The 10,576-nt window shown below is 48.6% G+C and overlaps 1 protein-coding gene across 1 annotated transcript in view; it reads right to left on the reverse strand.

Moving 5' to 3' along the window:
* The window catches only part of Traf1 (TNF receptor associated factor 1), a 17,164-nt gene extending 15,513 nt beyond the window's left edge, over nucleotides 1–1,651 (reverse strand). The window contains exon 1 of the mRNA XM_004641475.2: nucleotides 1,244–1,651. Coding sequence (XP_004641532.1) covers nucleotides 1,244–1,383 — 140 coding nt within the window. The 5' untranslated portion in view covers nucleotides 1,384–1,651. The remainder of the gene's footprint in view (nucleotides 1–1,243) is intronic.
* Between the last annotated feature and the right edge of the window lie 8,925 nt (nucleotides 1,652–10,576).

A 10,576-nucleotide genomic window follows, 5' to 3' on the forward strand; every position in this document is an offset into this window, starting at 1 on the left:
TATTATTTGGTGTAGACTGGGGATTGAACTCAGGGCCTTTGCACTGAGCTATATCTATGTTGCTTTCTTAAAATTTAAAGATAGACTCAGACTCTTGCTAAGTTGGTAATCCACACAGACTGGGCATGTACGTGTGATCCTCTTGCCTCAGCCTCCAAGAACGCTGGAGTTATAGGTGTGCACCACTGCATTTGGCTACCACCCCTTGTTTTGGTAACTACAGATGCCCATGGCCTATTAGAAGGAGAACGGGCCTCAGGAACTGCCTGGTCTGAAGGCACTCAGGAAGGGGGTCAGATTCTGCTGGGTGGAACACAAAGCTCCAAGTGGTTCTGACCCACAGTGAGCACTGCTGACCTGGCCACTTTGTCCTCTGGCCAGCACCTGTGGAGAGTGGCCCAGAGAGCCCCCCCAAAGCCTGCGATGACTCCACAGCAAGCTGTGAAGCTCTGTTCCCCCACCTCCCACCTGGCCTTGCCACCCAACCCCCAACCTCGCCCCTCTCCCCCTGGCCTCTCACCTCTCCCTTTATCATCACGTTGTACTTCTCACTTGCCTGATTCACTTTTCCCATCTTCTTAAACTATTATGCCCCAAACAAAAGTCCTATTGGTGGCACATGGCCATTTAAGGGCATATTTGCTAGAAACTGGCCTCTGGCAGGCTGACCTCATCTCTCCAGAAGGCCTCAGGGTCCTCATCTGTAAAACAGTAACACTGCCCACCTCTCCAGCCTGTTTTGAGGATACAAGGAAAGAAGACTTGGCACACAGTAGGTGCCTAACAGTTGCCACAGTGGGATGCTAAAGTCACTATTGGTGCCCCACATTTCTAAGCCCTTTATAGTTTAAACCTAAATACAGGTGGCTGAGAGCACAGCTCAGTGGTAGAGTACAAGGCCCTGTGTTCAATCCCCAGCACTTTTCAAAACAACAACAAAAACCAAAATCAAGTAACAACAAAAAGCATAAAAATACATTTTATCTATGTCTTTGTCCCTTTTAGGAGGAAGGATTCCTGGTCACAGGATGAGATACATTTTGTGTAAGTTTTGTAATCTATAAAGTTCATATTCATTAGTGTAAGGACTTTTTGAATATTATTTACCAGGCCTTATAACACTTTTGAGAGGCAGAAAACAGCTGAACAGACACAAAAGCTGAGGCACACAGCCAGCGGCATTTGCAGCAGGCCGCCCTGTGGTCCCTCCCTGCTCCTTCCTGCCCACTCCTCACACCCTCACCTTAGGTTCTCGGGGCGACAGGCCGTACAGCAGAGGGCCCTGGGCTCTGGCGGGTCCTGGCAGACGGTGGGGGGGCACCCAAAGGGGAACTCGTTCTCATCAGGGGCCGGACGGGGGCTGCTGGCTGAGCTGGAGGCCATCCTGGGGTCCAAGGCCGGCCAGAGGACTGGCCCCGCGGAGTGTGTGGGGAGAGAGGAGGTGGGTTCTGGCCCTCTGCTCTGGTGAGCAGAGGTCTCTGCTGACCTTATCTTCTGTCTGGCTTGTATAGTTCAACGTCACAGCTGAGTCACAGCAGGGATGAAACAGGAATTACCCTTTGTGGTGAAAAAAAAATCCCCTGGATGGTGACTGAAGGCTTTGGGAGTGTCCGTTTTGCAGAGGGAAAAAGAGCAAGGGAACAAGTCAGAGTTAAAAGTCAGAAGTTAAAAGAAAGTCAGAGTTAAAAGAACCCTGTCACAGACTTTTAGAGACCACGGAGTTCCTCTTGTCGGAGAACTGCAGGCTGTCTAGGACTTCCTCCACTTCCTCAGGGCCTCATCAGTGGAGAGGCCATGGCTGGCCACTTGTCTTCTTACCTGAGACCTCTGAGCGGCAGAGAATTCTCAGCGGGGGTGCTCACCTTCCCCAAGGCTTGGGGGCAGGTCCAAAAATTCAAGTTCTAGATCCTTCAGCTCTGCTCTGTCCATCAAGTCTGGGGAACCTCAGGCGAAAGTCACTTCCTCACAGTGGATCTTGGTTACCTCCATCTGTAACAAAAAAGAAAGTTGCAACAGGTAGTCTCAGGCTCTATAATTCTGTGACTCCATGACCAAGGCCACCAGAACCAGCAGGAAGCCTTTGCAGACCCAACCCTGCCTGTGGCCTCCTGCGTAGTTCATGACGGTGACAAACAGGGCCCTCCCCTCCTTTGAAGTCTAAAGTCTTGGGACCTCAGACTCCACAGAGTCCTCTCCCCACAGCCCCACTCAGGAAGTCATAGGTGGCTACATGCTCAGGTCGGGCACCACTACTTCCCTGCTCCAGGGAGAACAAAGCACTGAGCAAGATCACTGGAAATGGTTTCAGTAGCCAAGTGGGTTGGCGCGCCATGTCTGCAGGAGAAGTGAACTGTGGAAACAGTGGCAACTGGCCAGCCTATGGTGCCTTCCAACCCTTACCTCGACCTGTGGAGAATTCTGCAGCAACGTACAGCTCAGAGAAGCAAGATGCAAGGTCCAAAGTCACACAAGCCTCTGTCTCAGTTACTTCTCTCTCATTGCTGAGATGAAATACTCGACACCTCAAATTAAGGAAGGAAAGGTTTATTTAGCTCACAGTTTGTGGAGGTTTCAGTCCATACTCGGCTGGCTCCACGGCACAGTGCCACATGGCAGAGGACAGCAGTTCATGGTGGGGGAAGGCAGCAAAATAGCAAGAACAAAAGGGAGGAGTAGCAATAATGGCAGCAGAGAGCAAGTCTGTCTCCCTTAAGTTGCATTCAGGCTATCTGCCCCAGGCTGGGTATAGCACCATAATCCCAGCAGCACTCACGCCCATAATCCCAGTGGATCCTGAGTTAATCACAAACTCAAGAAATCTACCCCATGACTTACATGAGGCTTTGAGGGGACAATGAGACACAAACCATAAGAGCCTCAAACCAGAGTTGCAGGACTCCCAGTTCTGTGTTCTTCCACTATAAAAGAGATGAAAGCAAGGCGGCCGGGGTAGCCTTGGAGCCTAGCACGGAGGTCAGTGCATCTAGCTTGTTTCATCCAACAAATGGAAAAGCAATGGGCTGCAATAGGGGCTTGCAAACTGCCATAGGGGGTTCAGATCATGGTTTTTGAGGTCACACACATCTGAGTAGGGGTACTGCCTCCACTACTTACTAGCTACTGCTCTTGAGACAAGCTCTTTAACTTGTTTGAACCTCAGTTTCTGCAGCTGTAAAGCAGGGGTGATAAGATCTACTTCATCCAACTGTGGTGACGACCAAGAGATGCTGGGTAAAAGAGTCGCAAGGCTCACAGTCCCAGGGAAACATTTGGAAGCCTGCAGCATTTTACTCAGCTGATGACCACAGCCCCTCTCCTCAAAACCAGGGCAGGGGATTAACGCGGTCAACTCTGCTAACACAATGTTCTCATAGCCATCAACCTCAGCCTCCCACTGGGCCAGGCAGGGCAGGTTGGATGTGGCCATCTGATCCTGGACAAACTGAACTGCCTACCTTCCTGGAATGGAAGGGCTGCTGAGGCTGGTGGCAAAGAGGTCACTGTGTCGTCTGCGGTTTACAGCAGGATATCACCCTCACCTGGGCCTGCCTGGCCTTTTCAGCAAGCCACCTCGAGGCCCCCTGGAGACCATCAGAAAGCATTACTGTAAGTACTTACCTGAACCTGCCAACTGTTCCTGCTGTCTAACTGTACCCTCTCCATCCTGGCTTGGAACAGAAGAGGCACTCGAGCCTCACTCTTCTGTCTGCCTTCTCTAATTCCCTGTCTACCGGCTCCTTCCTATTACCATCTAAATATGGCCAAGTCATTCTACTAAGTGCAAAATAACTAGTACTACTTTTGAGTGCTGTGTTAAGTACTTTTAGACATCATGTCATCCAATTTTCATGTGACCCTTAAGAGGCAGATTTGTCATCATCACCCCAATTTTTTTTTCTTTTTTTATTTATTTATGTGTGTGTGTGTGTGTGTGTGTGTGTGTGGCCAGCTCAGCCCATCAGGGGGTGGGCCTGGCTGGCATGTGGTGCTGGGGGATTGAACCGTGGTCCCTGTGCTTTGCTAAGCTTGTTCTAAGTAGGTGCTTTAGACCACTGAGCCATCTCACCAGCCCCATCACCCCAATTTTATAGAGGGAACCCATGTATGGAGTCCAGTGATCATGACAGCTCCTGACCCAGGCTGTTGCAACCAAGAGCCAGTGCTTTAGCACCCCAATTCCCCTTACTCCTCTACCCTGTCTCCTCATTCTGCATTCTACACACAGGTGCTGGAATCTTCTGGAACCATTCCTCTGAGGTTACAGATGTGGAGGTTACTGGATGCCTGGGATGGCCTCCCACCCTAGGTCAGCGCTCCTAGCTCTTCCTTCCTGAATCCCTCCTTTTTTCCCCTCTCTCCCGGCTCCCTTCTACCTGGCCTCTGGAGCTGCTCCTTATCCATCTTCTTGACCCTTTTGTCTCCTACCTCGAACCTCCACTGGCCCATCTGCACAGTTCCTGATATCCAAGCACTGGTGTGTCTGGGCCACACACCCCATCTTCCTATCTTTCCCCTCTTTCTTTGAGGCATCCCCAGTTTCCCTGGGAAGTCACTCCGGGCCCACGGGAGGGGGCGCCTGTTCTCAGCACCGTCGCGCCCCGCCAATTCCCGGTTGGTTCCCAGCTGCCCAAAGCCCTCTGTGGTCCCAAGCGCTGCCCCTGGGCGAGCACAGGTGATGTCCGAAGCCCACAGCTGACGTCCAGGTGCGAGCGCACTTTGAGACCCGCACAGCCTGTGATTACTCAGGACGAACGCACCCCAGGGAGGCCCCGGCGCGAGTGGAGGGGGCGGGGCAGTGAGCGGGGCGGGCGGGGGTCCCAGGGCTCGGATCCTAGGTCCGGAGGTCTGTGGGGCTGCAGCTTGGGGCGCCCCGCTGCTGTGATCGACCCGGGCTGGGGCGCCTCAGCTGAGAGCTTGGGGTCTGAGGGCGGGGGGCGGGGAGGGGTGCAGGGCGACCAACCTCCGTGCCGCAGCCTCCCCGCGGCCAGTCCGGGAACTTCCGGTGGGGCGCAGACGACAGCACCTCCCAATCGGCGGAAGCCACGAAAGACAGGGCTGGGTGCCAGGTCCCCGCAGACCCGGCTTGTTTGGAAGGCGGCCTCGAGGGCGGGGCAAGTACTCTGCGGATGGGGAAACTGAGCCCTCCCCCGCGTTCCCACTAGTGGCTGATACACGGGCAGCCCCGCACCCCAACCCAGCGCGCGGTATTCGGGTGCCCACTGCCGCGTCTACACGCACCGAGGACTCAGTGCAGCACTTGCCTGGAATACCGCCCCCCACCCCCGCCCCCTGCCCGCCTGACACCCGGAAGCCTGAGCCTTACCCGGTGCTCTCCCCCCACCGAGCCCGACCCGGCTCCTGCACGCTAGCCGGGCGGCACCATCCGCAGAGATGGTGCCGAACGGTTCCAAAGGTGCGTTTACCGACCAGGGTATTTTAAGGGACCATTTCTGCTTTTTGTAGTCTAAACACTTCACGCACGCGCGCGCGCGCGCGCGCGCGCATACACACACACACACACACAAACACGCCGTGCACAGCCACTTATTCTCCAGGAGTTTGTTTATATTACAAGAGTTACAGAATTTGGTGTTGGGGTAGAATTTTTGTTTAAAAGATACAAACAACTTTCATTTTTATGCGAATCATTAATTTGATCAACATCTCTTTAATCAGACTTAATACCCATAGGTTCAGCTGCTGAGGGAAGAGGGACTTTTTTCCCTCCGGCTTTAATTTTGCAGGGGCACTCATCAAACAATCTTTATATCTTAGGGTCCCTGTCTGTTTTTGTCTTCAGTTCCGATTGAATTTTAAAGGAGAAAAATGATCTTTTTCTTCTTTTGTTTTTTAACCTGGGGTACAGGCAAGTCTCTGGAGGTAACAAGCCAAGGGGCTTCGGGAGCTAAGAGACAACCCCTGGAAACTATGGGAAGCTAGCTAGCGGTGACCTCTGTGAGGCCTTTGATTGTGACAGTAAGAGATCATGTCTCTCGTTGCTGACTTCACAGCGCGTGGATTCGCAGACCATCCCTGATGTAAAGCAAGGATCTGGGGTCTGTCGGAACCACTCGCTGTCTCACCACTGACCCACTCCCCCGGCAGTGTGAGTGAAAAGCCCAGGCGATCTGACTTCATGATCCTCACGCACCACATCCTGTTTTCTGATCACTGAACTCATTTGCTGGAAATTTACCAAGAGAAATAGTTTAATTTTGGAAAGTACCAAAAACTTCTCTGTAGTCACTCAGTTTAATTTTGGTGGGTCTGAAAATAGAAGGGGTATCACCAAAGTGTCTGAGAGTGCCCAGGGAACAGCCAGGCTACAGAAACTGAAAGTGGAGCCTTGTGAGGTTGAACCTGCTTTAAAAAGGGAAATAAAACCTTGGGAGACCACTCATCTCTACCCAGTAGATTTTTTTTTTTTTCCTCCTAAAAGTAAGTTTAAAAAGATAAATAAATAGCTCATGTGTCCAAGGTCTCAGGTCTGGTGGTCTGAGCGTGGGTGGGGCCACGACTGTAGAACAAGACAGCAAGTGGCAAAATGGGCAGTGTTTGAACCTCTGCCTTCTATCAAATCCACATCTGCTTGGGGTATTCACAAAAGCATCCGAAATCTGTCACTTTCCAGGTTTTAAAGTTTATTTTATTTAATTTATTTATTCATCTATTTATTTATTTTGTGGAACTGGGGATTGAATTCAGGCCCTTGTGCTTGCCAGGCAAGTGCTTATTCTACTGAGCTATCTCCCTAGCCCCAGAAAAAAAAAAAAATATTTTAAAGAGACAAAGGAAGGAAGGGAAATTTATATATAGATAGTTAAGATCATTGTACTACTAATTTTTATTAGTTCATTGAAAGGAACAGTTAATGCTTATATTATTAGATCAGTTTTGCATGTCTATATCTTGTAATCACTCTGGTTTTGCCCCAGTCTTTCAGCTGCCAGACCCTGGATGTCGAAGTGCTCTGCCTTGCTGGACAGCTGCGGCTCCTGCAGAGCAGCTGAGTGCCCAGTTCTCAGGATGGTGTCAGGATGACTACAGGTCTATAAGCCTGTCTACACTGAGGATAGTAAAGCCCAGTGCCCCCCTAAGGTATGTGCCTCTGTGCATCTGGCCACCTCCTGGCCTGTTCTGATTCCTAGAGTGTGATTGAGAACCCTCAAGAAGATGCAGAGTAGGAGAATGGTAAAAATGGATAAGGCCCTGATGTTGAGTTCTGGGATACAAAGAATTCAGTCTTCCTTTCTTCCAGCCCTGTCTGAAATCTGTACGAGGATGTGGGAGTTAGGGATTTGTATTCCGCTTTGTTTTCCCTACACACCTAAAATTGAGGAGAGAAAGGTTTATTTAGCTCAGTCTGTAGCATTTTAGTCCACAGTCAGCTGGCTCTAAGGGAGGGTGACACAGCAGGGGCAACAGGTCAAGGTCAGAGGACAGCAAAACAACAAGAGCAAAAAGGGAGGAGAAAGAGCCTGTTTTTTTTCCTCCTTTAGGTTGTAAGCAGACTACCCCCACCCTGGTGGGGTGTAGCCTCACACGATCTCCATGCCCTCCCCTTGCACAGGCTCAGGATGAATACAGGGTAAGGACCCTGGCCCCCGCTGAGTTACTTGGTTCACTTTCTAAACTTCTGAAGTTGACACAATGAGCAACATCCTAGAGTGCAAAGGCATGTCTTTTTCACCCCAGGATGTAGAGCTGCTGAGGTACTTGGTTGAGCTTCTAGGCTTCTCAAGTTGACACAATGTATCAACCATAAATATATATATATATATAATCTATGTGAACATATATGAGCATATATATTCATATATTTGTATCTATATTCATATACATTCATATATATATATATATATATATATATATATATATGTTTTTAGTACAAGCTGACCTTAGCTAGGTGTGACACCATTTATAATCCCAGCATTTAGGAGGCTGAGGCAAGAGGATCACAGTGAGTTTGAGGCCAGCCTGGGTTACATAGTGAGTTCAAGGTTCCAGGCCAATCCGAACTACATAGGAAGACCTGTCTCATGAGAAAGAGAAAAGGAAAAAAAAGACGACCTTAAAGATCAGAGTGTGCTTTGGGATTTTCACATTTCTCATTGCTGTAAATAAGACCTTGTTTTCAAAAACTCTCACACACACAGCTCAGGCACACAGAGGCTCTATTAAGCAGAACAGGTGGCCAGGAGCCTCTGCACTGTACCCCTTGACTGGTCCCCATAGAGCCACACAGTTGGAAAATCCTAGCCCTCATCTGACATTCTGTGTGGTGGGACTCTCTCCATTGTTTGCTGGCCTCTGCTGTCCCAGCCCATTCAATTTTTTTTTTTTTTTTTTTCTGACAAAGGTGCACCTACTTGTGTTTCATTTCAAAACCCTGGTCGCCAAAGGGGACCATATGCTGAGAGAGGGAGACCTTACCCTGGCCCTCTACCCAAGCCTACCTACCTGGAAGATTGGGGTTTGTGAATATAATAAAAACGATAACAAGACTAACAAGGCTGGATATAATGGTGCACACTTATAATCCTAGCACTGTGGGAGGCTGAGGTTGGAGGATTGCACGTTCAAGCCCAACCTGGGGATCTTAGAGCCAAAGCAAGACCCTGTCTTACAACAAAACATTTTAAAAAGGGCCGGGGATGTAGTTCAGTGTGAAGGTCCTGAGTTTAATCCCCAGTACAAAAACAAAAACAGAAATGCTGCCTTTAGTTTGATGTCAGACGCTGATCCTCATTGTTCCATTTAGCTTTTAGAATACCACTACCAAGTTGTGAGAAAAATTTTCTGGATGAGAAAACTAAGGCTGAAAAGTAACTTGGTCAAGGTCAAGGACGCAGTGATTGGCAGCACTGGGCAGGGAAAGGCTGAGCATTCCCTTCAGGGAGTGTGTGTGTGTGTGTGTGTGTGTGTGTGTGTGTGTGTTTTCCACTTGTTTGGGCCAACCTGGGATCTCCCCTGGTTTCATCCCTGACAAGTCTTGGTTTGTTCTCTTGCTCTGTGCCTCACTTTCCTCCTTTTTTCAGGTGACAAGGAGGAAGGTGAGGCTGGAGGGCCCAGGGAGTTGGCCATGGTGGCTTTAGTTGACTTTGCCCCGCATCTTTTATTGAATGCCTGTAATAAAGCAAGAGTATGGCCTAAGCTGATGGCCGTGAATGTGAGAAAAAAGCTCCTGGGGTCCTGACCACTGCTTCCTAGAGCAGGGTAATGTGCAGAGAACAATGAATACATCCACAGGCTAATGATAGCTGGGGAGCACCCCATTCGCCACCAGCCCTTATAATATGGGGCCCGGAAAAGGTTATCATTCCCTTTACTTAAAAGGCCAGAAAGTCCTTGTTTTGCCCGTCTCTGTCACACCCATGGCTTGTGTTTAGTAAAACGATTAGGGACCAGCTTTCCTGCCTGCATCTTCTTAATCCCCACTGAGCACATCTGACTTATGAACTGGGAAATTTAATTACACAGATGATTACAGGTTATCAGCAACCTACTAGATTAGAAGACCAGATGGTACTGGGTTCACCCCAAATGCAGAATCTCCCTGTGGTACCTGAACTATAACTGACATCAACAAGACGGGAAATACACTGGGCGAGCTCATAAAACCTGGAAAACATTATGTGTATTTGTTTGCTTAGGGGTGATGATTAAAAATGTCCTGAGATTCTGTTCATCTCCATCTTGGTTCTCATTGAATTTATTCTAATTAGCAATTTAAGGGATGTGCCTTCTTCTAAGTTTTTTGTTTCTTTGCTGGTATAATATATGAGTACACTAAATTATAAGAATACATAAATTAAGCTTATGAATATGTGGAGTTAAATGAAACCATGCAAATAAAGCGACGTCTGGCTTCCTTGCTGCTGTTTGCCTGGCTTAGCACAAGGCTGTGCATCCAGGAGGTGTGATATATACACAGGAGCATAGTCCGAAAATCGAAAATCGTTACTGCAGGTACCAATAATCAAGGATGATTTCACCCTCTCTAGGAAACATTTACTGGGTTTACCTTTGACCTGGCCTCTCCTGGGTGTTGTAGTTAGAAACACTGTTTTAGTAAAAATCTAGGATCCTATGTTGAGAAAGATTTTTTTTTTTTTTTTTGCAGGAGTGGGGGGTGGCTGGCTCAAGCTGCCTCAATGGCGGCTCTGGCAAGGCACGTGGAGCTGGGGATTGAGCCATAGTCCCCTGTGCCTGACTGGGTTTGCCCGAGCAGGTGCTTTTTTTTTTTTTTCCTTCCCATAATTTTATTGAGAAACAAATAGCAATGAGACAGTTTCAAATCAAATTGGTAGGACAGTTTCAATAATTAACACATCGCATACATTCTGCCTAGTGGTTAATTGCTGTACAAGATGCGGACATGATGTCCTATTTACAAACACCATTAGAACAAATCCCTCTATTCATTAAGAGAATGTAACTATATATCTATCCTAACCACTTTGAATACACAGATACAAAATGGACATTCATCTGTATCCCCTTTTTTTGTTTAGTTCCATTATTCAAATATTATAGGTGTGTTAACTCAGCAAAATATTCTAAAAGAGTCCAGTAG

The sequence above is a fragment of the Octodon degus genome, unplaced genomic scaffold, assembly GCF_000260255.1.
Source record: "Octodon degus isolate 3935 unplaced genomic scaffold, OctDeg1.0 scaffold00137, whole genome shotgun sequence".
Lineage (NCBI taxonomy): Eukaryota > Metazoa > Chordata > Mammalia > Rodentia > Octodontidae > Octodon > Octodon degus.